The sequence below is a fragment of the Calonectris borealis genome, chromosome 3, assembly GCF_964195595.1.
Source record: "Calonectris borealis chromosome 3, bCalBor7.hap1.2, whole genome shotgun sequence".
NCBI classification, from domain to species: Eukaryota; Metazoa; Chordata; class Aves; order Procellariiformes; family Procellariidae; genus Calonectris; species Calonectris borealis.
Genome location: NC_134314.1, coordinates 18,732,783 through 18,759,990, shown reverse-complemented (window position 1 = coordinate 18,759,990; position 27,208 = coordinate 18,732,783). Strand labels below are relative to the sequence as shown.

The 27,208-nt window shown below is 40.2% G+C and overlaps 1 protein-coding gene across 3 annotated transcripts in view; it reads left to right on the top strand.

The window, feature by feature from the left end:
- Positions 1-8,464, top strand: part of RNF144A (ring finger protein 144A) — a 66,014-nt gene extending 57,550 nt beyond the window's left edge. For all 3 annotated transcript variants that reach the window (XM_075145112.1, XM_075145113.1, XM_075145114.1), the window contains 2 exons: positions 535-624; positions 3,681-8,464. In XM_075145112.1, coding sequence (XP_075001213.1) covers positions 535-624; positions 3,681-3,812 — 222 coding nt within the window. In that variant the 3' untranslated portion in view covers positions 3,813-8,464. The remainder of the gene's footprint in view (positions 1-534; positions 625-3,680) is intronic.
- Positions 8,465-27,208: the final 18,744 nt, after the last annotated feature.

Sequence of the window (27,208 nt, the reverse complement as noted above, 5' to 3'; positions counted from 1 at the left end):
CAGTCCTTAAGTCACAGGCTTCTCACGTGCTCAGTTAAAAAGCGGTGTTCCCTTGGTACTAGGCCTGCTATCCTGGCTGGTTTGCCAAAGGATGGCAGGACAGATAGGGACATCATGTCTCAAAAATCTGTATTGTCCTTTTATTCTTCAAATAATAAAAGGAACTAAGTTTGGGAAGTCTGCGGTACAAGTATTCATTTTCCGTTGCTCTTTCTGTATGTGTGTAAAATATATACAATGGGCAGCTTATCTTCTTGGATCCTCTTGCTAAACTCCATACTAGCATTTAAGCATGCAGGTTGGGAGAAGAATTCGTTATAAACATATACCACATCCTAAACAAACCTGTTTGTGAAGACACTTAACTGTAAACAAAGCACTTTGGAAAGGTTGGACCTGGCCATATCCACCTCCCTAAGCTTTGATCTTCCTGTACAATTCCTGGTTATAAGTTCTCAGTAAATAGTATTTTGTAACTTGAAGAACAGTTTGTACTTCTGTTTATTACCTACCTTTTCATTTAATATTTTGTAGGATGATTTTCTCCTTATACACTATGACAAAGGACCTTGTCGAAATAAGCTGGGACACTCCAGGGCATCTGTTATCTGGCACAGAACACAGGTAAAGTTCAGATCTTTAAAAGCTCTGTACAGGTCTACTGCTGTCATAGTGCCTTCCTTTGCCTTACTCATTTTAACACCCTAGGGTAAAATTCTGTGCCAAATGGTAACTAATTTTCATAGCAGATTTAAAGAGGGCAGTAGCTTGGAGAGGAACGGGTAGCTCTCCCAGAGAAGACACTCCTTGGCAGAAAGCCAAGAGAACTGAGAACTCTGCGTTTGCAGAGCCAGTTAAGTGAACATGGTATGTTCTCAGTAAACAAGGAGGACAAACTGGGTTGCCATCATCCATACTATCAACAGGGGAGCTCATCCTGCAAGGGATCTTTAGCTCCAGATCCAGAAATGGAAAGGAATTAGCCTGAGTATGCTCAGTATCTCGCTATGGACTCCAGTTGACTCATTCATGTAGAAGGTAGCCCAGTAGTTCCAAACACAGATTCAAACTGACAATTACAAAGAGTGTGGGGATACCTCTTGTAGTCTAGATCCAGTCTTGGTGGACCCAGCATGAATGCTGGTAGTGGAAGAGCTCTCTGCACTACTTAATGCATTCAAAATAAATGCCAATGTGTGACTTAGTCCAATCTACTGCCTTTACAGTCACTTCAGAGATACAGGGACATCCGGGTACCTGAGTCATCTCTTCCTAAATTAACTGTGTGCCAGTAAATACCTACTTTAGCTCGAGATGAAATGCTTTTTGTGAAGTACAGATTTCTTTCCATTTGAGAATAAACCCCAAGTCTGGACAAACAGCTAAACTGAAATAAGAGGAGAAGGATCGCACCCCTCTCCCTCCACGTACACCCCTGGGTGCCTGAGCTATGGACTGGGGTTTGTGTGGCTTACCCAATGGTATCTTAGGAAGTGTGTGGGTACATATGCTTTCCTGATATACCTGTGATATGAGGTGATTAATGTGATATTTGGAATCTGTTCTTAGCCACAGCAGTTAGTGCAAATGTGTTTGATAGACAGTATGTTTGATGTTCTGGTCATTGCTGAGAAAGAAAGTGATAATTCTCCACCAATCAGGTTATAATTCTGCTAAACCCACTAAAGCCAAATCAATGTTGCAATTGTTTCCTTATGTTAAGTTCCTTTCAGTATTTATCCAAGGCAAATTGAGGTGAGCCTTTGTTGTTTGTGGATAAACAAAAAAAAATACTTGTTTTGGCCAGAGGGAATGGCTTGATGCTGAGTAGGGCAGCAACTTCTTCAGAAGCAACAGAACCAAGTAGAAAATGAGTAAGTAATACTCAGCAGGCAGTTTTGTTTAAAAAAACAAACAAACAAAAAAGCCTAAAAAAAACCCCAAAATAAACAAAAAAAACCCCGACAAACAAAATGAAACTTAATGAATTCTTCGATGGCACATTGAGGCTGAAAGGAAGGTGTAAATAGGTATCTCATAAAAATTACCAGTAGTCAGTCGGGTCCACTGCGTTGCTAACTTCCAGCTTGGCTCTGTCTGACCAGTGCCCTCTTAGTCTTGGCCGCAGAGAGCTGGGCAAGGGCGTGCTGTCTCCAAAGAGCAGTATGGCAATAGTTGCAGCTCACAGTTTTTAAAGGAGATGAGGATTTAGCTTTGGTTTATATCTGTAGTAAATAAATACAAAGATTAGTAAATGGAAGCTGCATCAGATTGTCAGCACCTCCAAAAAAAGAATGAGTAATGAAATGTGTACACCTCTGAAGCTGAAAAAGAAATTGCTCTTGGCAATAAATTTGTTAGGGCAAGGAACTTTAAGCTCCTTATCCCTGGACAGCCAAAAGCCAAGATTGAAAGAATTTGGCATAGAAGGAGGCAGTCTGAGGGTGGTGACTGCTGTCCCACAGCGCCATCTCCCGCAACCAACCTTTCCTCTCAGCCCCTCCTCTGAAAATCCCTGGATAGTGGAATTGCAAAAAGAAATACATAGTAATCAGAACGAGAAATTGTCCGTGGCCAACAAAAGTACTAGTAAATGATCCCGTCTATACCATGGCTAATTAAATATTTGCCAGCTAATTGAAGTGGCTTATCTAGCCCTGGCTAGAAGAATTCGTAATGAGTACTGCACTCTAATTTCTTTTTGCCTTCTGTTGTGGGGTTTTGCTAGCAGATTAGCATTCCACTCCTGCCTTCATTATTCGAAATTATTCACAGACACTCTCGTGAATAAATCTGAATTATTTTCTCAAATAATTTGCGGGCATATTGTTGCAGCATTACTCTTCAGCTGCCTATGGCAAATGGGAAACTTCCTCAGGCAATGAACCTCAACTTGAATGTTTTTTTAATAATTTTCCAAATTTAAACTCTGTAGAAACTAACAGAGTTTGGTACACTGAAGGATGGGTAGGCCTGTGGTCCTCTGCCCATGCTGGGAAGAGGGTGATCACTAAATGTCAATGAAAAAAATGCTTTTAGATAGGGTTGGGTTATGTCCCCTGAAGCAGCAGGATGAGCTCAGGTCTGACTGCAAAAAGCCATTTGGCACATGCAAAGTCCTCCTATAGTCTATAGTCTTTGTCATCTGTGGCTGAGATTCCCAAGCTCCTGTTCCTGCTGGTGGGAAGTTTGTGGGAGTCTTCCCAGATTCTCCACAAACAACACCAGAACTTTGACTGATCCTTTTTGGAGCTTTCTGCAGCAAAAAGGGGAGCACCTGAAAGTGGGAGTCTCTAACTCTCTTGTGGGTTTGATCCTGATATTTAATATTTAGATTTGATCAAGAAAAAAGTATTTAGTCAGTTGCTTCATTAGTTCTTTGAGATATATAGCAAAACTCAAAAAGGCAAATAACCATCTGCATCACTTTGTGTGATGGAATTGAGTTGTGTGGCACGGTCCTGACTGGAGCAATGAAACATGAACGTTGGCTCTCTGATTTCACTCAAGTTTACCGATCGCAGGAGCTGACTGTAGCGTACGCTTGGGGGGAAGTCCTGGCTCTGGTAAGGTCAATGGCATTTGCTGAAATCCTTTTGAAGGACACTGACGATGCACTGGTGTCAGCAGAATCTAGACATTTGTTACCCCTAATGCAATGCTATTCCTTTCTCTTGCAGGTGGTAGGAATTTTTGCAGGATTTGGTCTTCTACTTTTGGTGGCCTCCCCTTTTCTTCTACTTGCTACACCATTTGTTCTGTGCTGCAAGTGCAAATGTAATAAAGGAGATGATGACCCTCTACCTACCTAGACTGAGAGAACATTGGACTCATCACAACATGTGTTTTGATTTTATTGTTGCTGTTGATGTTTCCCTCTTGCACTTACATTGCTGTAGCCTTACTTGACCCGTTCTGCTTTTCACTGACACCCAGTCTTGGTTCCAGGAACTGTTGTTACTACTGTTGCATAGATCAATTGATAATAGACGAGGAGGGTAATGGAAGGCAAGTTTGGTGCTAAAGGGAGACCATGGACCCAGGTAGCTATCTGAAATGAAGAGGTGATACTGCTAAAAAAAATGCAAAAAGTTTCTGATGCCCTGCTGGTGGACTGGGAACTGTGCTGAATGACATCAGCAAAACAAGCTAAAAATGCATACAGATCTAAACTTTCTACATATCTGTTCGCTTCAAAATTTGTTGTCTATATATTTAAGTTGCCTATCATTTAAATCAGATAGTCAACTTAGTGTGACTTTACCATTCTTATTACACATCTGTTTTTGTTAAAGCCATCACAATGTCCTTTTTAGTACCTATTTTTCCAAGTATAACAAAATCAATAAGGTGCATATAGGCCATCCTATGCCTTTCTTGAAATCTGGGGAGGGTTAAAAGGACAAAGTTGGTCCTGTTGCCTTCCAGGAATTTTTTGAAATCTTAAAAGAAATTTGTTTGATTGAAAGCTACGTTTTAAAAATGAATTGATAAAGCTGTAAGGTTGAGTGGTGACACAAATCTGCTATCTAATCAAGGTTCTTTTAAAAATGCATTGATGGTATTGATTACCGCTGGACCACTAGTGTTTTTCTGAATTGTTATTTTTTGCTGTTGTTTAGGGTTCTGCTACACTTACAGGGCTATGTAACTTCTAATCCAGGTATCTTAATCTTTTTATATAGAGAGAGAGATATATATAATCCTATTTAAACCAAATGTGTAAATAGCTGTGCTATTGAAATATTTTGGAAGTTCACGATAGCTTGCTTCTGTCTTTAGGGCAATTATTAAAAAATATAGGACTAACTTTACTATTTAGCAGACTCTTGGGTTATCAATGAATCTTTCCTTTTAAGTATAAAAATATATCAGGGTTATCCCTGTAGTTAATAATAAAAATACCTGGGATATTTGTGGAAGTTGTACTTTACATTTAAACTACTTAGCCCATTTTCAGAGTTAATATTGTATGATGTATGGTGTATGCTGTTAATAACAATGCTGTGACGAAACAAGTTTTCATTTGAAAAATAATCACTTGACTTGATTTGATAGTTTTGCGGAATTCACAGTGCTGTGTTTCCAGGGTAGCAAAGCGTGCTAGTCAACATACTATTAATCATTGTAGTTTCTCTTTAGAAATATTTTGTTGAAAACCATTTTGCTCTGATTTTAAAGCCTACAAGAATTTGACTAATAACTTCTTGCCATGAAAATGAAGCATCTGAAACAATGTGTACGTCTGTGTGTAGTACTGAAGGAAAACATTCTTTTGAATGGCTTGTGGACTGAAGTTTGACTGCGGTTTTTTCATCATCATTTATTTCTGTGCATTATCAATGTACTGAGATGGATGAATATGTTGAAGCCAGGATAACTTTGCACTGAAAATGTATTAAGACCCTTAAATGCAACTGCTTCTGGCTGCTGTCACAGGCTGGGAGTATGTTTTCATAGCTCAAGCGTAAGGAACTGACTCCTTTATTATCTTTCGTTTTATACTGTCTATCTGTTAAATAAAAAGACTGTAGGGTACAATTTTGAAAAGGGCCACTGTCTTTTTATAAAACTACTCTTGAAGTTCTTCTCCTCCCCCTTCTTCCAAGTTTAATGGTATCCAAATTCAGACTGTATCTAACCACAGATTTTAGCTCTGGGAGCTGGAGGTTATCTGCAATTCACTTACTTGGCTTGATTTTAATGAGTTCAGCCATTGTAACGTGAAGAAAAAGGATAGCTGGTTTCCAGCAAGTCTGAACTCCTTGTGATATCTTCAGATTGTTTATGGTAATGCACAGTTCAGATCTTTACTTGTGATATCACAGTATTTTGAGTATTTTAGCTATCTTTGTTATTAAAAATTGCTTAGTTGTTCAAAAATATCTGTAGGGAAGTCTGGATAGTGTGTTCGATCACTGTTTGCCAGCCCCCAAGGGGTGTGTGGAGCAGTGCTGAGTTCAGCGGGCGGTGAAGCAGTTATCTCACGCTGGCTCTGGCAGCAGCTCAGTCCATCTCCCCAGAGGTGCCCTAAGCCGAGCACCTGGCTTGTCCTGAGTCATAGCTTCAGTGTGCAGGATAATGGAAACCCTTCTGCGAAGGACAGCTTCCTGGAGGTAAGCTTAAGCTATGACCTTTCATCCTTGGCTCTGTAATTCTATTTAACTGGAGAAAGAAAAACTGGACAAAAGGACGTAAAGATTTCATGGATTGTTAATTTTCTAATAGGGAGCACTAAGGGATTTTGCTGTATGTGGCAGTGGCTCTAATGACCAATTCTACTACTGGGATGATAGGGAACAGCAGAGGTGCACTGGCCTGTTAACAGTACCGGAGTGTCCTGGTATGAGGTTTATTTTCTCTGTGCCTTTCTTAGGGGCGGCCTTTATGTCGCAATACAGCGAAACTTGAGTTTTCCACGGTACTGTGTGGCCAGTTAATAATCAATGTCAAAATTAATGCATTTCCAGATTTTAAAAAAAGGGAAAGAAAAAGAAGTCCTTACAAATACAGACATTTTTAATGATAGTTTATAATTAACGCTCAGAGGTAGCATTATATATAATCAGAAGACCATGTACTTCTGTCAGTATATCTCTGTCTCCGATCTCAACATACTTGAATTGCTACTGGAGATTTTTATGACATGTCTCTTGTTTCACATATTGGCTGTTGGGATAGACTATATGCCTACATATATTTACCAAATACCTAATTCTTTCAGGTTTGCTAAATGTCATTCCATCTGTATTCTTCTCGGGGATTTTTTTGGTATTGTGTTTTGTTTATTTTTTTTAATGCTGTTTTGTTTCCAAAGTAGCAACTTCTGGCGGTGACGTATTGAGTTTGGGGCGTTTTTATGTTACAGCTTATATTGATAGTGTGACATTTAATACCCTGAAACTGAATTGTAAATACATTATTTTAAACTCTGACATTTAAACCCCCTGCCAAGGAAACACGAATGTTTGTCTGCTGCTTTTAGATGAAATTCTGTTACAACAGCTTTGACTTCTTTGATTTTCACCAGAAAAATAAGATGCACTGCATGATTTCTGTTGCTTTTTTATGGTATTATTGCTATTATTTAGAGTTTTGCATTGTCTTAGATGCTGTTTTTAATGGAGTTTGTAGCAGTACATCATTTCCATGTTCTGTTCGGTAAAGCAAGCATGGGACCGAGTGTGGAGTCCAGACTCCAGAGGCTTTGCCTCTGCCTGGACTTGCCATTCATTAGTTGGGCTGAAGTCAGTCCTGAGAGAGGACAGTAGCGTAGCCTGCACCGACTGCAATGGCAGCAGCATTGAGTTTTCCCCACGTGACATTGGACAAGTCACTTGATCTCCTCTTATCTCAATTTAACCATCTTTTAAATGGATGGACCGATGTCTACCTACCTCACAGGAAGGCTGTGAGGGCAAATTCATTGGTTTTGAAGCTCTTCGAAATTCTGTGATGAAAGATTACATGTAAATGCTTACTGTAGTTTTATGTTACTATTTCAATTTTATTCATGTTGGCATTCATCCTGAAACCTCCTACTACTGACTTTAGCATGCCAGGAACTTGGGATGCTTTCCCCCATATACCAAGCAGCATGATCTTTCCTCAAATACTCCGGCTTACGAATTAGGCAAAATCCCAAATAAGAACTGACTGGATCAACTCTCAGCTGACAGTTGATCTCCTGACATGCAGGAAACACAATCAAATTCAGTGAAAAGCTCTCTTGTTTATGGAGCTGACAGGATAAAATATTCATAGATCAGAAAACGATTAAGTGCTTTCAGTTTAAAATTGATATGGGCAGGAAAATAAAAATGAAGTTTTGTGCATTTCATCTGTAGGCCTTTTACTGTGTAGGAATAAATATATTTAATACAGGCCGTTCCTCATCGCAGTGAGGTGCAGCATGCATAAAGCTTTATGCAGGTTTGCTTTTTTTTAAAACCAAAGTTCGTACATTTCACATACATAATCTAAAATCGTGAGGAAAGCAGATAGAATATGGTTTTTGATGACAGTGATATTAAAGACATCAAAAAAGCCTGCATCAGTGCTTAATTGCTAACGCACTTAGATACTAAGTAAGGCATGCTGTTTGTGTTTAGAGCCCTGTGGTCTTCATTATTGCTTTGATTTGTGTATCTCTCTTGTAAGAATTCCAGGAACATTAAGTACAGGTACGTGGTACATAACTGAACCTTTCTTGATCATTTTGTCATGGATGTATTTTAAACTTGTATAGGGGTAAGCATGAAGGAGTCATGCGTATGTATAAATAACGTATTTGACCAGCGTAAAAATAGTTCTGTTGATGTATTTGAAATGTAAGTACATTTTGTGCCACTAACACTGTGATGTATAAAAGAGCTGTTGAATGCCTTTTAATGTTGTGTTTTGTACTTTGAATCATATTGAAGAGTTTAATTTGTAATTTCAATAGATATTTTAAATGAATGTGTCTCCTGTGATTCTTCTTAGTGACTTTTCAGTGCTATACGTTCACTAAAGAAAAGTGCTTTTGTTATGGTAGGACTCCCTCTGCTTATCTGCCTCTCCATCCTTCAGAGCAAACGCAGCCTGTGGCCTGGAGATCTGCTGCCTCACTTCTGGGCATAACCGCAATTTCTGACTCATCGTCTCGCAGCTTAGCCGAAAGAGTGAATCTGGTTATCTCTAGAGCTAATTTGACCCACAGCTGGGTCTTTGGTCCAGCTCCTGTTGCAGTCGTTGGTGCACACGCTATCTGGGTGAATGTGCTGCTCTGAGGATCACTCTGGGATGTGTGTATATTCTTGCACCACGGATTTAGGTCTGGTGGAGGTGGCTGTAACAGATATCTCCACAGTGAGTAGCTTGTATTCCCCTTGGATTGGTGTTGTGGAGGTGAAACTTTTAAAGGCAAAGCCCAATCTCCTGTACAACAGAGCATACTTAACTCTTGGACAGTGGGAATTGGCTCGCATGTTCTTGACTCCATCGACAGGCACTTTGCATTTTGCCTGAACTGCAGTTGGCGATGCAGTCTTTCCTTCAGTCCCCATAGTTTCTTTCTCACTTGTTAGGATACAATTTGACTATACCCATAAAAAAAAGCACAGGCACAATTTCTTAAAAAAAATGGTGTGCATAACTAATATGCATGTATGTGCTTTATACCTGACAATTTAAGAAAAATCAAGGCCACATAATAGCTGCTACTCAGTCATTCCTTTCTTTCTTTTTCATGGAGCGTAATGATGTTTCTCCATAAGGGAAAGATCAGTTTAGATATTTTGTTCAATTAATTGGGCAGAAGATAGTCTATAAATGCCACAAGGGGTTTTGACCTATTTTAGGAGCAGGTATTATTAACAAAGCAATGTTTCTACTTTCTTCCTCTGCTCCCACAGTCAGTTGCTTCCAATTAGGGTATGTTTTGCTTTGCAGTTTTCCTTTAGAGAGGAAGGTTATTTCCCAGTCATGTGCAATTATCTTGTAGTCTAGTGATATTTAGCTCCTGGGCATTTCCTCAGTCTCTCTGCCAGGTTCAGCTTACCTTGTGTAGAAGGATTTTCTTACCCAATGCCTTCAACTGTGTGACTGGATATCTGCACAACAGGTCTGTAATCAGAAAATCAAGCACTGCAGAAACTCTAAGTGGAGTAACGGAATTCAGGGTCCCAACTGTCATAAATTAGAGCGTTTAAGTTGAATTCTTAAATGGCAAACTTCCAGCCCATGTATGTTCTAGTAAATAGAGAGTGTCCAGGATCATTCAGTCACCAGAGGTGACCCACATCCATAGTAATAAGTTCTGTTAGGAGCGGCCCCAGCCCCAGAATAACTCCTGAACTGTACCTGGGCACTGGGTGGGAGAGTTCAGGTCAAAATCATGCCAACTGTCCTCTAAGAACTGAACAATTGAGACAATTGAATCCCACAGCACAAAAACATAGTCCTAGTTCTAGCATTCTACTAGTTTTAATTATACTAATAGAGATGTGACTGTAGACATTGAATTATGAACACACACATATCGGGGTAGTACTAGAGCTTGCCACTGCCAACCTGCAAGCACAGTGCATCCGCAAAGCGTTTTTTTTTTTTTTTATTGGAGATCATCTAGGATGTTTCTGATAGGAGATTTTGTGCTGTGGGTACTTGTCTGTTAGCAGTGCATCTATATCAAGAGTCTTATTTTATGCAGGATATCTAGAAACTGATGGAACTTTCATCAATTTTGAAAATAAGACGGGACAAAAGACTATTTTGTACAAGGAAGCCTTTGCTGCCCAGACTCCACACTCCGGGAAGCAAGATCCAGCATTCATTCACTGAAGTATCAGGTTTGTCTTAACATTCAGGTGTCTGGCCTTAACTGACTGTAGTCGGTGCAAAGACACATCTCCTGTGTCTTTGGGACACTTCCTTCCCATCCTATGCTGCTTACTAAGGTAGTTGTCTAGAGAGCTTAGTTAGCTGTCTCAAGGTGCTTCTGAGGTGTGATTTTTTCCTCACCCACTTCAATGGCAGAGGTCTAGGCAACGGCCTTCATACAGGCACATAACTTTTACATGGCTAAAATTGAGTGAAACAGTCGTAGAGTGCCTTATCACAAGTACTGCTTTCAGATACCAGGGCAGAACTTGGTGGTGCAAATTGGAACCAGGTTACTCTGCTCCCATACGGTGTTTCCAGTTGAATATGTGTCTGTGTGTGTAATGACTATAGCTTAACACATATGTGGCACATACACAAAATGTTTAGATGCTGTAAATCACGCAAACCAACTCATACATGCAAGCAATGGAAATGCACTTGAAAGACGGAATAGTCCAGTTCTTCTGTGGTGTGTGCACAGGAGAAAACAATGCCAAGCTGCATGTGCTAACTGGTAATTTATTTCTGGTGTTCCTTGGTCACTTTTTTTTTTAAGCCAAAAATGAAACGGACGCCATGATCAGTATATAAATGCTAAATTTAAACCTAGGTCCCAAAGAAGAGAGCCCCTGGGAATAAATTCTAGGTGTCCTAACTCAATGACATTTTCTAAAATCTGAATATAAATATGTGTGTCTAGCCGATGTGTGGTACTTTATGCGCAGCATGTCCTTAAATGTCAAATGTGGCTTCTAGTCAGTGTAGCTTATATATGTCTACAGGAACAAGAAATTCTACTGCGTAATTTTGTAGAGCAAGAAATCTGATCCTGGAGCAGCGCAGGATATCAGTCTATTAAATAGACTGATAAAGGTTCTGGGATATTTTTTGTAGCTTTACATGGAAGAAAATGTATTAGGAATAGAATTAAATCACTTCCTCCTTCAAAACACTGCCTTTTTTTCCCAAGTAGCTGGAAAAGTAAAAACAAATGCCTATGAGCTTGAGTAAGTGGTACTCCATGTATGCTATGAATTGGATGTTCAGAGCCCATTAAAAAGGATTAGTCTTTCCATTACTTTTTAGTGAGTTTGGATTTTCATTTTAGGTGAGCAACAAGCTCACCTGGCTGCGTAGAGAGCACCTGTGACAGAGAACTGTGTTTTTCTGACAGGATTTTCTCTGCCAGTGATTTGCTTCAGTTGTCATGACCTGTTTTGTGTGACAGAATCAGAGAGACTGGTTTCGCTGTGGACTATAAGAGAAAAAAGTTATATATCATTAAAGGAGATTAAACATAACACACTAATTTAGCAGGTTCTGTAGGCCTGACCTGCTCATACCAGTCTAAATTAAAGTCTGTGGGCTCAGCCATTCCTGAGATCTATACTGCTATGGTTTATTCCTGAGAACGATTACAAACAAGCACACATTTATTTTTTCTCTTTGCTCCCTTGACATCATGTTTTGAATTTTGGTGGGTGGCAGAAATGCTTGAGCTGCCTCAAAATCCTGAGGTCTCATTATATTTTGAGAATGACACTGTCATTTTGTGGGATTACTCACAACAGAAATGCATGAGATATTGTGCGAAATTTCATTTTAAAATTGCTTTGGCAGATGAGCATAACGCAGCATTTCTTTCTTTATTTTCATGCCTCAGTAATTATTAGTGTACTCATTTTGTTGAAGTCTCCTGTAACTTCTACGATGGGTATAGGTCGAGTGAGGGATACCTGAGTTGGAATATGGATAAACTTTTCTTGATGCATTAGAAAATCTCGCGGAAAGGGTATTTCAAGCCCTCACGGTAAGCGGTGCTGCTATGAGCCAGCAGGGTGCAGTCTCTGAACGCCATTGCAGACAACAAGGACTGCCATTCTTTGAGAGTATTGCACATAAATCCATATTAACACGATTTCTATCTCAAGCTTTTAAAGTCTGTGTTTCAAAACTCCACAGAGTTAATTGTAATGATATCATGGCTAAAAATAACGTTATGATGGGCCTGCACACTCTGCTGGGGCTGTTCTAGTCTCTGGATATTAACATATGTTATTGCTCCTGTTCTCTGAGAGTATATAAACCTTTTCTGAAAGTGAAAAAGCCTAAGTATTTGAACTTTCAGAAAACTGATATAAGCATAGAGATCTTTCAGTCTGCAAATGTAAAATGAGAGGTGCAAACCAGAGGCTCTTTCCAAATGCCAAGTTCAGAGAGCACTGATTAATCACACTGAGAGAGAAAGGGGGAACACTAAAAGTCAGTTGGTTCAAAACAGATTAAGTATTGGCTAATAACATTGCATCTTCTCTATATTTTATAATTGACGGATGTTGTAACTGAGCCAAATTATTCTCTTCTCCCTTCCGACCCACGCCTGCTGTCGTATCTGTGTTCCTCAATACAGATGTTCAGCAGAAACAATGCAACTGTCCAAACAATAACTCTAACCATCCGTTTAACAGTCAACATGTTTGGCAGGGGAGGCAAGCTGCAACGGGGGGTTGCTGTGAGCCCTTCTGCCTTTACCTCACTCTATTTATACATGTTCCAATGTTCATGTGTCTTCCTTCCCCCCACCCGCCAAGCATATCTGAGTAAAGCAAAGTGAAAAGTTAGTTTCTTGTATTTTTTGTGGCCTAGAGGTATGTTTCAGGATCCTGCCAACACTAACACAAACTCGAACTTTTAAAGAAAATATAATGTGCTGTCCCGGCTGCCACCATCTCCCTGCCAAACTTCCAGGGACTCCTGGGAAACTTCTGGTTCATGCCAGTTACAGCTGGTCAGGGATGTGTTTGGAGCATGTTTTTCAGCTGGATCCATTTTTCCTTTTCAGGACGTTACAATTATCTTATGCAAAACAGTGCAATTAGAGGATTGGGGTAGTACAGTGTGTCTTACGAAACTGCTAGGACTTTGCTCCCACCATATCACTGCATTTTGTTCAGCAGCTTTCCCCAGCCTTCAGCATTGATTAGGTGGTTACAGACTGAGGACCTTCTCAGTCCAGGATGCCTCCAGCCTTTCAGTGCTGTTTGCGACTCCTCCTGGCTTCCCAGCAGCAGGGTATGGTTTCTAGGTGCAGAGCATCATTGCGTGTTGAAGAATGGTCCTTGGAAGATGCATGTCTATAGGGGCCATCTCACTGCTTCCCACAGTAGGAAACAGAAAGCAGAGAGATCCAGAGCAGCAGAAGAGAGAGGCACTGAGAAAGAGCACCTTTCTCTCTGTCACCTCCACCTATGTGGTGACAATAGAAATGTAAGGTGCTTAGTGCCATCACCCTTACCAGCAACTTTTAGTCTTTCACTTGTGATCTTGGGATGTGCTGCATTGCAGGCTCTGCAGGCAATTAATGGCATCTCCTTACAACTAAGTCTTGGTAAGGGAGGCAGAGGGGAGGTTGTGACTGGGTTACAATCTGAGAGCCTTATGTGAGTCAGCTTCTCCCTTGCACTGAAACTGAGGCAATTAACCCAGATATTTCCTCTGCCATTTGTCTGTGGAAAATGAACATGAAAAGCTACAGTACCTGCAAGCAGTAATCTTTGTCCTTTTAGATACATCCCAGGGCTCCCTTTAAACGCAAAGAGCTCTGTAGGGTGCAACCATCTCCCTTTGGTAGCTTTTACCGTTGTGCCTGAGAAAACCCCTTCTGAGCCACAGGGACTGGCTGGAGGCTGTGGCTGCGAGACAAAGAAAACTGAGAAATGCCTGAGGTTCCAGCAACATCTGCTTTAGATCACAGGATACCTTAATGACCCTTCAGGACACTCAGTACTTAAGGTCTTTAAAGCGTTTGATGGCAACCTCAAATGCGTAGCCTGTCAGCACAGCTCAGTAAGGTTTTAACACTTCTTTTGGCTGGGTGGACTATGACTTTCCTTACTCCAATGCGAATATGAAGCTCGCAGAGGAGCTCTAGCAGCTATCCAACGCCAGCAAAGCAGCTGGGAGCTGCCTGCCTGCCCCTTTGCTGTGGCTCACAGCACCATGGAGCACTCGGTAAGAAATGCTCCTGACTGCCTCTGCTCATAGATGATCATCTCCAAATGGGTGGGCAGCAGCCCTGCAGAGATGTCTGCGGTGTTCCCGGTGCCTTGCTTCAAGCAACAGTTATTGGTCTCAGTCAGGAGGCTGCATCAGGTGGGATTTGCCAATAAAACAACCAACGATGCCCCAGTGGAAGGGTTTTATGTTTCTGAGTATTCAACAACCATGTGTGAAACGCTACAAACTGTAAAAGCTCCTGGATACAAGGAGCACTCAACATGTTGGTAGGGGAAGGAAAACGTTTTTTGTTTACAGGATATTATCATAATCTCTTTAAAGGCCATAAAAGCAGTCAGAACATGAGGTCCAAAAAAATTTTTATTACTCCAGAGTGTCCTGCATGTCCTTTGTATAAAATAGGTATTTCCACTCTAAAGAACTCACCCTCTCCTAGCATCTCTGAAGAGCTACCGAAGACTCGACATAAGGTTTGTGTGATGGGTGTGTGGGTTGTGTGCTGCGCTCTGGCTAATCACTGCCCCTGAAGCAGCTGGGAGGGGGTGGCCGCAGAGGAATATTAAATGAGGGTAGTCCACAAAGATTAGAAAAGGCAATAATCACTTGATTTGCCAGGAGTAGAATCAGGCAATTTAAGCAAACATCTCTGAATCATTATTATTATTATTTCCTTCAACGAACAAGATTTCAAAAGATATCTGGCATCCACCCCTCTCCCACTCCACAGAGAGGAAAACCTCTCTGGTGTTACTGCTGACTTTTGTTTCACTAAAATGGAATTTTCTTGCTATTTTAAACATAAGAAACAAACCCCAAAATTCCAACAAGCTCTTGAGTGCTGCACAATGCGTGGCTTATTTCTTTTCATGCATGGTGTCATGGCAACAGGAAGAATTCAAGATTAATTATAATCCAGGCAAGATGGCCCCTACTTATATTATATGTTGGGTTTAGCCTGGCCTTGTGATTTTATTTTTGCCAAAGCAATATCAAAGGTGCTCTTTGCTGCTAAGGATTTTTCTTTCTTTTGTAAATAAATCTTGTAGTCACTAATTTGAGCATGTAGCAAGCTGCCAGTGAAAATTATTACTTTGAATTAATATAAAGATATGAGACAAAAGAAGATTCAAAGGGAAAAACAGAAAAAGGTAGTAAGTGATTAAGAGAAACAGATCTTGTTTAACTTCAGTAAACCCCATGAGTAAAACAAAGCAAGTTCTTTTTAATAGGAACAGCTCAACGAACATTGCTGTTAACAACTTCTCTAAAAAGATTTGATTTATGGGCTTAGTAATCAGATATGAGAATGTGTTTCATCTGAGAAATGTTCAGTACCTGCCTTGATATGATATGCTTTAACTTTAAAGACACTTCGATGGTACACAGAAAGAACTCAATGAAAATTCAACAAGGCTTTCCAGCCTAAGAGGAGTTTCACTTGCTCATTCAAATATAAAGTCCCAAATTCTTCATTTTTCTCTTCTGCTCTGCATTACTAAAGAGTCATATATTGCATACATTTTCCAATATAACGGGCTAAATTTAAGTTTTTAACCATTAGATAGCATTCTTACCCCTGGAAAGCCAGCTTTGCAATTCTGTACCAGCAAGGTTATTTTGCAGTTCCACCTGGAGGCGTACCATCCTGTGAAGGGACCACAGCTGGCAGCGGAGCTTGCAAAGAATGAGATTTCCCTGCAACAGATTCCCACAGCCTCTGTTCTGCGTAACACAGAAGTAACCCCCATATGATGAATGAGTAACCCATTTATGAGGCAGCTTCATGAAAATCCTGAGAGATGTAAAGGCCTAAATCATAAAGAAAACGGAAGTTCTGGCTTTTGAACCCTAAACATCCACATCTGCAAGTTTTCTTTTTTATAAAGACCAGAATCAATGTATTTAAAAAAAAAAACAAACAACCAAACCAAACCAAAACAAACAAACCAAAACCAAAACTGAGATTCAGCACAAGCTCCAAAAGTAGGATTTCTGAATAAATAATAAATCCAAGAAGGTGTTGCTTTTTTATTCTTTTGTTTGTATGAAATGTTTTGCATGCAGCTTATTTCCTTTGTGCCAAGTCAGTCCTGAATTACATGATCCAGGTATCAGGTATCCACAAACAACCTCCCATTGACTAAACAGGATATTCTCTTTCTTTTTAAATGGAAGGAGAAATGCTAATTTTTATTGCAATGGAAAGCTATATCCATCTGGGAAAAAGGCTATATTGAGGTGTTACTGTGCATTTAGTTCTTGACTAAATGAAGAATGCAAGAGAAGACCTCGAACTAAGTTGGTAATCCCTCAGGAGTTAGGCACTAGGCAGTCCTGAAGGCTTGTGAACATCACTGTTGTTCAAGCCTTTGCATGCAGTCAGAGCTACTTGGAGGGCACTTTGACCGTAAGTCTCTCCACCCTCGTTTGCCTCTGTGGTCTCAACACAATTTCTAGGAGTTATTGCACAAGATGTGCTGATGACAGTGGAAGTTCCAGAAGATAATGCCACCCCAGACTTTGGCATTCAGGGATTGGTGGTATTGCATAACTAATCTCTGAATATTGTGACTAATTTCTATGTCAGAACAACAGCTACTCATTGCAACAACTGAGGAAGAACATACGGGAAAAGTAGCAACAAGCACTGAAGAACACATTGACACATGTCCTCCAAGCAGAGTGTGGGAGAATTGATCCACTTACCAGATGTATGAGAGAAGTCCAGACACCTTTCCCGATTCCTCCTGTCTCCACATACAGAGCATCAAAGATAGGAACAAAGACCCTGTTAGCCGCGTTTCTGAAGAAGGAAAGTTACTCACTCAGTTCTTCAACAGAAATATTTGGGGTGTGTAGACAGTTCCCCAAGATAGAGGATGCAGACATTCTGGTGTGTTATATCACCTTAGGATCAGCTTTCTGAAGAAATCTGGGAGGCTAACGGAGAGTGAGTAAGAGACAAGGAAGCAAACAGATTTACTAGTCCTCAATTATGCTGAGGAGTAGTGCTTTAGCTGTGGCTCTCTCACTGTGTCTCTCTTTCTGTGTTTTGTATCTGTACTGCCTGTAGCCAGCCTTGTTTATAGCCACAGATGATACTACAGGATTTATAGCGTCTGAATTGCTCTAGCATGTTTTCAGATAGTGCCACAAATGACTATTGCCATTTCTTTTGGATATTGTTTTAAATGACTGTTTCTTTTATGCACAGAGATAATGAGACCCAGGTTTTTTCCATATGAACTGGCAAGCAAGCAGTCATCAAGAGGACTGACGTGTACCAGTAACCCCCTTCTCCCAGGAGCATGCTTCCAAATTGCCACTTCTGAAAAATGCGGTCCCAGTTAGCAAAACAGTGAGACTTTGCAGGCAGCTGAAGAGAGTCTGTATGTTTAATCCATAGTTAAGCAGGAGCGGGAAAGCAGTAGGAGCCCAGTAACTTCCTGGATATGAGCAATGTTATGTCAGCTGAAAACTTGGCAGAGCAGATTCATAGTGGGGGCAAGGACAAAAGCTCAGACAAAGAGTCAGGGGAGAGGTGTCCAGTAGAATACGAGAGGACACTGTATTTAATAAAAAAGGGAAATAAACAGCAGTATAATTAAAAAAAACCCAACACCATGCAAATACAAGTGAAAGGAGAAAAGACACCAAATGCTAATTGAGCAGGTGTAAAATGTTTGTGTGAAAAACCATACATACTTAATTTCATAGAATACTTGTGTAAAAGACTATTCTCACTGTGTTTGATAAACTTTCTGTGTAGAAAAGTTTAGAAGCAGGTTACTTTGCACCCATTGTGCAAATCTACTGAAGCCAGGGCTGCTGGCAGGGCACTTCCCTTCAGTAGTACCAGCACTCCCACCTGGCTGAGCACAAATAGACCTGCCTTCGTTCAGCACTCCAGCCAGGGTCACCAAAGAGGGGGCATTTTGCATCTTCATACAGGGCAAATTCAAGAAGCAAACCTTGTGATACTGTAATTTTAGTATCTCATCATTTAACATTTATTAAGATTTATGTCGATATAAAGAATGATGAAGCAGTTCCAAAGGTGCCCATGGGAAACTCTTCTCAACCACAGGGGATAAAACTGAATGAAATGAGTTTGGAAATTGAGAAGAATTTGACCTTGGCAGAAAGTGGACTGAAATCAGGGTCTGGCACCCTTTCAAGGGTGTTGTGCCAGTCAGTATTTTTCCTGCCCAAATTAGAGTTTAAGCATGCTGGTAGGAAGTTGACGGGAGCCGGAGGCACTGCTTTTCAACCAGACAATGTGCCATTGATGAGAGGTTCAAACCCCTCAGGAGGCACGGCTGGGAACTGCTGCCTCTCGTAGGAGACTGGGATTTTAGACCCCAGCCTACGCTGGCCTTGCTGATAGGGTCCTGATGTCTTTCCAATAAAATATGGCTGCATACCTCCTTTGCAAAGTTTCTGATTTCCCTGATTTTCCCATCCTTGGTTTCTAAGAGCATTTTCTTGCATTCAGTGTTAGAAGCAAATGCTAAGACCAGTCGAGAAATGGACCCAGAAGGCAACCACAAAGTCACTTGTTTTATATTATTCAGCATCTTCTTTCTTTTACTTTTGTTCTACTAAACAGGCAAATCCTTAAATATCTTAGAGAAACTTCTGATCTGAAAAAGCAACAAAGGAAGCTGCATCAAAACAGCAGCGATGGCTCTAGCACAGCCAGGTAACAAGCAACAAAACCTTGCAGTAACCCAGCAAGTTCCCATTCCACTTCAGTCTGGGGAGCGGGATACAAGTAACAGCAGTGAAAATGTGTTTAAAAGAAATAGAGATATGCAAGGCAGCCTTATTTCTTCAAAATCTTTTTCTCTCTCTCCCTCTTACATACATACATATAGATTCCCAGTATTTACATTTGGTGTGCTTCATTTCTATTGCTCTGCAAAGTTATTCATTCATTCCTTTCAAAGAGCTGTGGAGAGGAGCCCAAAACAGAGTTTCTCACCCCAGTTCTCACAGTTTTTTATCTCACTCAAACTGGATGTCTACAAATTAGTTAGACAGCAAAGTCTCCCATCACATTGAATGGAAAGAAACAGTTACTTCCAGAGGGGGCTTATCTCACAAGTTATGTGAGATTTAGATTTGTCTCTAGATTTGGTGTCTAAGAGGGATGAGATGAGAGGAACTGCTCACTGGTTCAGTCCAGTGATGTTGAAGGAGCATGGGGCTGGTTTCCCAGTAGCCAAGCCAGCCTGGCTGAAGGCTGTATGGGCCTTTCCTCCAAAAGTCATTTGGTTCTTCCCTTCCCAGGAATCGACACTGGAGCTTTGGGATCCTTTTCCACATGTTCATTTAGCAGGCCATCAGAAGAATCATTGAAGTCACTGCAAAATTGCAGTCTGAGATGAATAACTTTTAGCTGCTTAAACTTCCTGAGATCATTTTATTTCTGTTTTCTTTTGTGTGTTTGGTTTTGTGGGACTGGTTAGAGGGTTATGTTCCTGACTGTTTACTACAGAGGTCAATTCCCATACTGTTTTCTGAGCTGAAAGGATACACTTGCTCTTTTCAAGTGTTATTTCTGTGAAAAAGAAAAAAAAAGTCTAGAAACCTTTTTGGGAAATGAAAGAGTATTGCACACCCTCTGTATTTCAGCAGTTGAATTCCTGAGGGAAGCACCCGATACTGGAGAAAGTGGAAACAATGAACTTGATCTAGCCATACATGGAAACACAAAGTGAGTTTGATTAAGAGTAAAAATGGCAAATGGTTAAGCTTTTGTGTCTTCTGTTCTGAACTCTGATTAGAAACAGTCAGCTGAGCTCTCTGTGCAGCAGACTTGCCTAAACTCACCTAAAACACATGGGGCCATCTTTGCGATTCTTCTGTTTATTGTTGCTTATACCCATCAGGTATTCAGGTGTGCTTTTTCCAGCTAACAGTTAACAATTTCATATATCCAGATGTAGCCTGTATATAAAAAGGTCCAGATCAGGACATTCACAGTTTAAATCAATATCATTTTAGGTAATATTCCTTCTTTCCATTATGTCTTCCAGCATAACCACAGAACACCGATGCCAGAAGCCATATGTCTTTACTTTGAATATTTATAAGTAGTCTATAGTCGCCTTTGGTTTATTGTTTCTGACTGATCTTTGTTTTTAGAGCAATTCATCAGTTTAAAAATAGATGGGTGTGTTACATTCAAAAATCCTGATGAAGGATGAATGCTTTGATCTTTTCTTATTCAAAAATGTGCTAAATAATAATTCTTCATATGGTGTACCTCTCTAAGACTTGCTTAACACAAGTATTTATCTGTTTCTGAGCAGTTTGATGTTCCAAAATGGTATTTTATTCATGAAAATGAAGTTCAAAAAATACAGGTCAAACTAAATTCTCTTACTGTTGCCATTAACATATTTTTTGGCAAGTCTTACCTCTCTAATGTATTTTGGCTAAATTCAAGGCTCACACTTACATCTTAGAGTCACTTTTATTTGAAAACATAATCTCTTAAATCTGAAGGCCATGACCAATAATATTATTTCTGGAGAAGTGAGACCTAGGATGAAACACCTATTCCTTTTTTTTATTTTTTATTTTGTACTCTAAGTCCCTTTCTAACTCAAAGTGACAAAGTTCTGGGGAACAGAATGAAACTAAAAATAGTTTATTTTTTAGTCACTTGAGTGTTTTTGGGATTCTGCAATTAGTGGCCTACAAGACTGCTGAAGTATATGTGGCATTTAAGGAAGCTTATTGCAACCCTCCACACCAGAAGCCGAGTTGAGCAAATGAGAAGATGTGTCGAGAGGATGCCCCAGCTCCTGGCTGTCGGGTGGGCTGTAGCCTGGAACCCCAGCTGCACAGGGGGGCTGTGTTGGCTGTATGACAAATGCAAGAGATTTCTTCACCTCTCTTCAGTTTGGACAGCCCTTCTAACGGCTGGGTAGGTGTTGAGTTTCCACCTGAAAACTGATACAAGCCAATTGCTTCTATCTGCAGGTATTCAGCCCTTGAAAACCTAAACTGTAATCTTCTGAGTTATGAACCAGGAGCTATGGAGTCATTTGAAAATATGTACTTTATATGGCTAAATCAAAGATTATCTCAAAATTCACCTGGCAGGGCTTTGTCATTTACTATCACCTTTTCCCACTATAGCACACTATCCTGCGATGCTTGAGCTGCTTTCTTTTCCTCAGGGCAAGACGTTGGATGGTTGAGGCATGTTCTGTCTGTAGTGGATGGGTGAAAATGGCTTTAGCCTGCAAAAAAAGGAGAATGAAGCTAGAAACAAAGATTTACTAATGGCTAAGTTAGTGAAGCCCCAGAAGAGGCTAGGGATTTGGGGGTTTCCCCGTGTTAGAGCTTTTAATACCAGATTGGACAAATATTTCATAGGAAGGGTGTGCTGGTAATGGATTGGGACCTCCTGAAACCTCTCGGAACTCTGCTGTCCTACGACTCTAAATCCATGATAAGACCTTGTGTTATCAATAACCATTCAAGTAGCACCTTCTCCAAACCTTCAGGAAAGTTCAGAGGTGTGTTCGAACACTTGAGTGAGCCATTATGGCCCCTAAGGTGTTTTATAATACAGGAAGGCTACCAAAACCTCACTCCCTGGCAGCAAGTACTCAAGATAGCATATGCAGGAAACAGTTTGAGTCTGTCCCAGCGGCTGCTTCACATGATTAGGAGGTGTAGGTATTCATATCATTGGTAAGTGGCGGTTTGTGAACAAAAGAGGTAAAGTCTTGCTTAATAAATGGAAGAGGCTTTTCCTTGTCCCTCTAACAGCCCACGAGAAAGGCAGTGAGAATGAAAGGACAGACCACCCTGTGCAACGAGCTCAGTTTTACAGAGGCTTTGAGAAAAGATGTTAAGAGGGCAAAATGTCTGGCTTTGAAATAGTTTCAACAAAAGCTTGGGAGTGAAGAGAGCTAAAGAAACAAAAGGACACTGAGAAAAGGGTATTTAGGCAAAAACACTAGTAAGGGAAAGCCTTGTTTCAAAGGCCTATGACAAACCTGCAATAGAAGACAAGTTTACTTGTCCAGAAAGTAAGGTCTGATGTAGACTCATTCAGTAACCTTATTCTCTTTTTGATAACTAAACAGTGAGACAGTTTGGCGCACCAGTTGTGCCAGGTTGACTAGATTTAAAACAGAACTAAATACTTCTCTGGTTGGAGGCAAAACTTGCTGTCTTTGCTGATATCAGCTGCAGTGCTTAAGGAAATCTTTTTAGGAAGGGAAAGAAAGAGCAAGCAGTGCCGTTTGCCAAGTCAGACTTACTGGGGAAGTCAATAGACTCTACTCTCTTTGTCTTCTTATTGTTTTAGCAGAGTGAAATAATCTCTCAAAAGCCTGCCATGCTATGGTGTTTCCAGAATCTAGAGACCCTTTTAAACCTAGACATCCACACTGCACAAAAAACAAATTGTTCCTGCTCCCACTTTGTGTAGATTAAAGTGAAGATAGCACTCCCAGGGACATACTGGCAAGTTACTGTTTTCCAGGTGTGTACTACATTCTTCCTTAGTCCCTTTGGGCTAGCTATGAGCTGGACAATTATATTGCAGAACAATACATGCACTGAGGACCAGTAGTCAGGCTCGGTAGTACTCATGCAAGCCTTACACAGATTGATCTCACACAATATCGCACGTGTTTGGTAGATCCCAGCTGGGCCTAAACTCTCCCCTACTCCCAAAGCAATGGAACAAAATCCTATTAATGTGTTTTCCTATGAGGTGAAAAGCAAGGAGACAGCTAGACAGCTGCACTTTCATTTTTCCTGCATATTTCTAATGTAAGATAGCAGCAGAATTTACATACGGAGGAGTGGCAGGAAAAGATGTGACTCGTAATTTAATCTCGCATGGGAGAGGAGGGAAGGTGTTATTCTTCAGGTTGTCACAAATACAATACTGTACTTCATTTCCACCCTTCTTACCTGTATTGTATTGTACGGAATGAAAAAAGCAATTTCAGTAGTTGCAAAGAAACAAAACACTACAGAGTAAAACAGAGTATAAAGTCTGACTGGTCCTATTCCAAAATAATGTTTTACATCTCATTGTATATGTTATTACTTTATCTTGTGAAAGAAAAAAAAAAGAGAGAGAAATAAATCAAAGTAGGAAACAGAAAGGAGCCATGGGAAACAGATGAATGATGACATTCAAAGAATGGCATGAAAAACTGAAGGAATGCTACACAAAGCCAGGAAATTGTCATTTTGCAGCAATGCCATCTATCTGTGATCGTCTCCAGCACTGTTTCACCACATCCATCAATGAAGGACGCACAGATGTCACCATAAGAAATTCACAATTTGAATCAAGTTCCACAGCAAGCAACAGAAAGACTTTGATTGACTCCAGAGGGCTTTGGATTGGGCTTTTTACATATCCTGGCTCATTTTGGCTCAGGACCTGAAATCACTTTTTGCTGTTCTTTTTAATAGCAACACTTTCCACTTCTATAGTGGCTTCCATCCACAGAGCTCAGTGAAAGCTCAGAATATTTCCTCTTATGAGTTCTATTAATAGCAAGCAAGATAAAGACCTTTTGGCTTGAAATACAGGTCTTCTTACCTTCTACTACTCTCACAGTTCAGAGCCAACTGAAAATTGTGATTAATTTTGAATAAGAAATCATGACATGTTGAAATGTGTTCTTATTCTGATTTAGAACAATGCATTTCTTATGAAATGAATATTATAAAACATAGTAACCTAAGAAGTTATTCAGATTTTGAAATATCAAGTCAGAGATCATTCTGCAGTTTTGTAATTTACTTATAAAACGGGATTTTCTTCTTTTATATATATGACAGTCAACATCTATCATTAATTACTGTCTGAAATGCAAATTATCACTGCCTGTAACACATCATAATGAGATAGAAATATGATTGAAAAATCCAGTTTGTTTTGTTTTGTTTTGTTTTGTTTTGTTTTTAAATTGTAAGGGGATCTGCTCTGTAACATAGTAACAAGTGAAATATCCCTCTTTTTTTCCTCTTTTTTCTTTTTTTAATCAGTATCTCCTGTTTATGTTACAATGAAATTGTGTGATCCTTTAAGACAGGACAACACACTATGAAAACTAAAAGCAATAAAGTAAAAAAGTCTCCCTTGAGCACAAAAAGTAGCATGAAAGTTGTTCTGCTACATGTTTAAGGAATGGAAAAAGTGCTTGTGCAGAGCAATATGATAGTAGATTCTTCTGGGAAATCTATCCTGGGTTATAAATAAATAAAACTTCTATTTTGAATAGACAATCAGTGACTTGTAGACAACAGAGATAAAATATCTCTGCAGAAATATAGACAGCAGTGAGCACACAAGACAGGTGTGTCTCTGTGTGTGTGTGTGTCTGTGTGCGTGTGTGCGTGCAGGTTGTCCTTCTCTCCCCTAGAAGGGATTTCCAAATCCCAGAAGATGAGACCAATAAAAGCAAACAATAGTGCTGCTATTTTAGCAACAAGAAACAAGAAAAAAGGCAGCTCCAGCAGGAGCAGCTTGTTGCAAGAAAAGGGCTTTTATCTCTCCTTCCATCCTGATATCATAGCCAAGCATCATGATGAGACTTTCAGTTCCAGTGCAACAGTACACCCTGTTTTTAAAGGCCAAAACGGATTCTGATGAGTCTGCCTTGATTCATTAAAAATAGCCTTGTGCTGAAGTGGAAGAGGGCTTGTTCCAAAGCCCACTGAAGTCAATAGGAGTTGACTTCAATTGCCTTTGGATCTAGGCCATGGTAATGACAGAGGCACCATGAGGTCATAGTTTAACAACTTTGTTCTAAAGGACAAAGCCTAAAATGTTCCAACCCTCGTGAGTTCCTTACTTAGCTGCAGGAGACTTCAATGGACAGTTTGCATTATGAATTGAATCTACTATCCTTTTAGTTGAGAGGATGCTACCAAGTGCTCAAGTTAGAAAATCTTGTGGTTGCAGTGGTTAGGGCTGCCGCTAGAACAGTGAGGGCTCTCAGGGAGCTCTGAAGCTTTCTCCATAAATTACAACAGTGCACCTCAACTCCCATCTTCAGCTGCCACCACAGATGGCCTGGACGGGTTCAGTAACTGCATGTCACCGTAGCTCTGATTGCAGAGATCGTCCTAAGGGCTTACGTCAGTAGTTCAGCACTCTGCAGCAGCTTCTTCGTAGAAGATTTTTTCTTTTTTTAGATTTGCAATAAATAAGTAAGCACTATAAATCTATTGAACACTGTTTTTTCCCTCTCTTTCCTTTGTAGAAACCTTCCTCTTTTTACCTCTCCTGGGTCCCACCACCATTACAGTCCTTGTCCCAGGCAGGCATGGCAGATTATATTGCTGGTGTCCTGCCTTTGCACATTGGCCTTTAGCCAGGCAAGGGGAGCTCATACTAGTTTTCTGGGTAATCCTGGGCCAGTAAGGTGTTACCTTTGCTTTCATCCCACAACTGTTTTGTAGGTTGTGTGTACTTCAAGATTGCCCTCAAGGGAATGCTTTTCTGAGCCCAAGGATGGGGTTTGTCATTATATTGTGCAGTGATGCCACTGAGCTAGCGTGGGCCAGTGTGGGGTGCAAGGTGCTCTCTGGTCGCTCTCCCAGAAGGGCAGCTGAGATGTATGGGAGGTTGGTGACAGGTTCAGGATGAGGCAAGTGAAGCACATGTGAGAAGAAATTAAGTCAGATTTTTTTTGATCCAATCTGGACCAACACACAGTCTCATGTACAAACCATGTAAAACCTGTATCTTTTCCCTGAGTTTTGCGTAAAGATTTGGTTCAAGTAAGAGCCCCAAAACATAGGTTCAAACATAAGAAAAATCTATGAAGAATCATTACGAATGAAACTGCTACTATCAAATAGGTCCCAGTTGCCCCTCTAAAAGGAAATAGTATAGAGGGTTTCCTTTTCTTTTGCAACAGTTGCAAAATCTAAAGAAATAAAATAAGAAGGAAGAAAATGTTCTGACATTGGCTAGCTTTGCCTGCGCAAAGGAGCCCCATACAATTAAGAATCTAGCGGTGTGGGCTGTGGCTTAGACGATTTGGATGAAATATCATCATCATCAGAAATATCTTAAATAAAGCTTTCTAAAACCATCAGGTTTTGAGAAATATTTAGCATCTTACAAAAATGTAAAATCAAGACAGTTTTATTCCTGGGAAAGGGTAACATGAGCCCTTGGCATGATCAGAAATTTATGAATTCAATATCCCAACAACAACAAAACCCCCTATCTATCCTAGGCTTATGCATTTCCTGGCATAATTATTTGCTCTCTGTTAGACTCGACAGATACAGTCCTCTGGTTCCAGTAGTCTGAGCTCTGGTATTTCTGATGAGTTCTGCCGCTAAGGATGCTTGCTGGTTCTTATGCTTGGTCAAAGCTTATGTCAGTAAGTATTTCACACTAGTACTATTAAAAAGGTAGCTTGAATTAATTAATATTAGCTAAATAAATCACACAATTTTTAGTTTCTGTACATGAAGTGATTCTTTCATGGACAGTAAAGGTTTTGTCCATTCTCACTGAATAAACAGTATTTTTAGTCTATTATCTCCCATCGTTATTGTAATGTTACTCAATAAAACTAAATGCTTTATTTGTTCAGCAGGGTGACAGTGTATTTCCTTAACAACACAACATCATTGTGTGCTTTAGGAAACAGCTGCACAAGCCAGTAAAGTGATGACACATACTTGGAATTTTCTCCATCTCTCAACCACATTTTGATGAATATCCCATGAAATGAATAAAAGCTATCTGCTGTAAATGTCAGGCAGGTGCTATGCAGCTGCACACCAAACACGGAAAGACTATTTCATG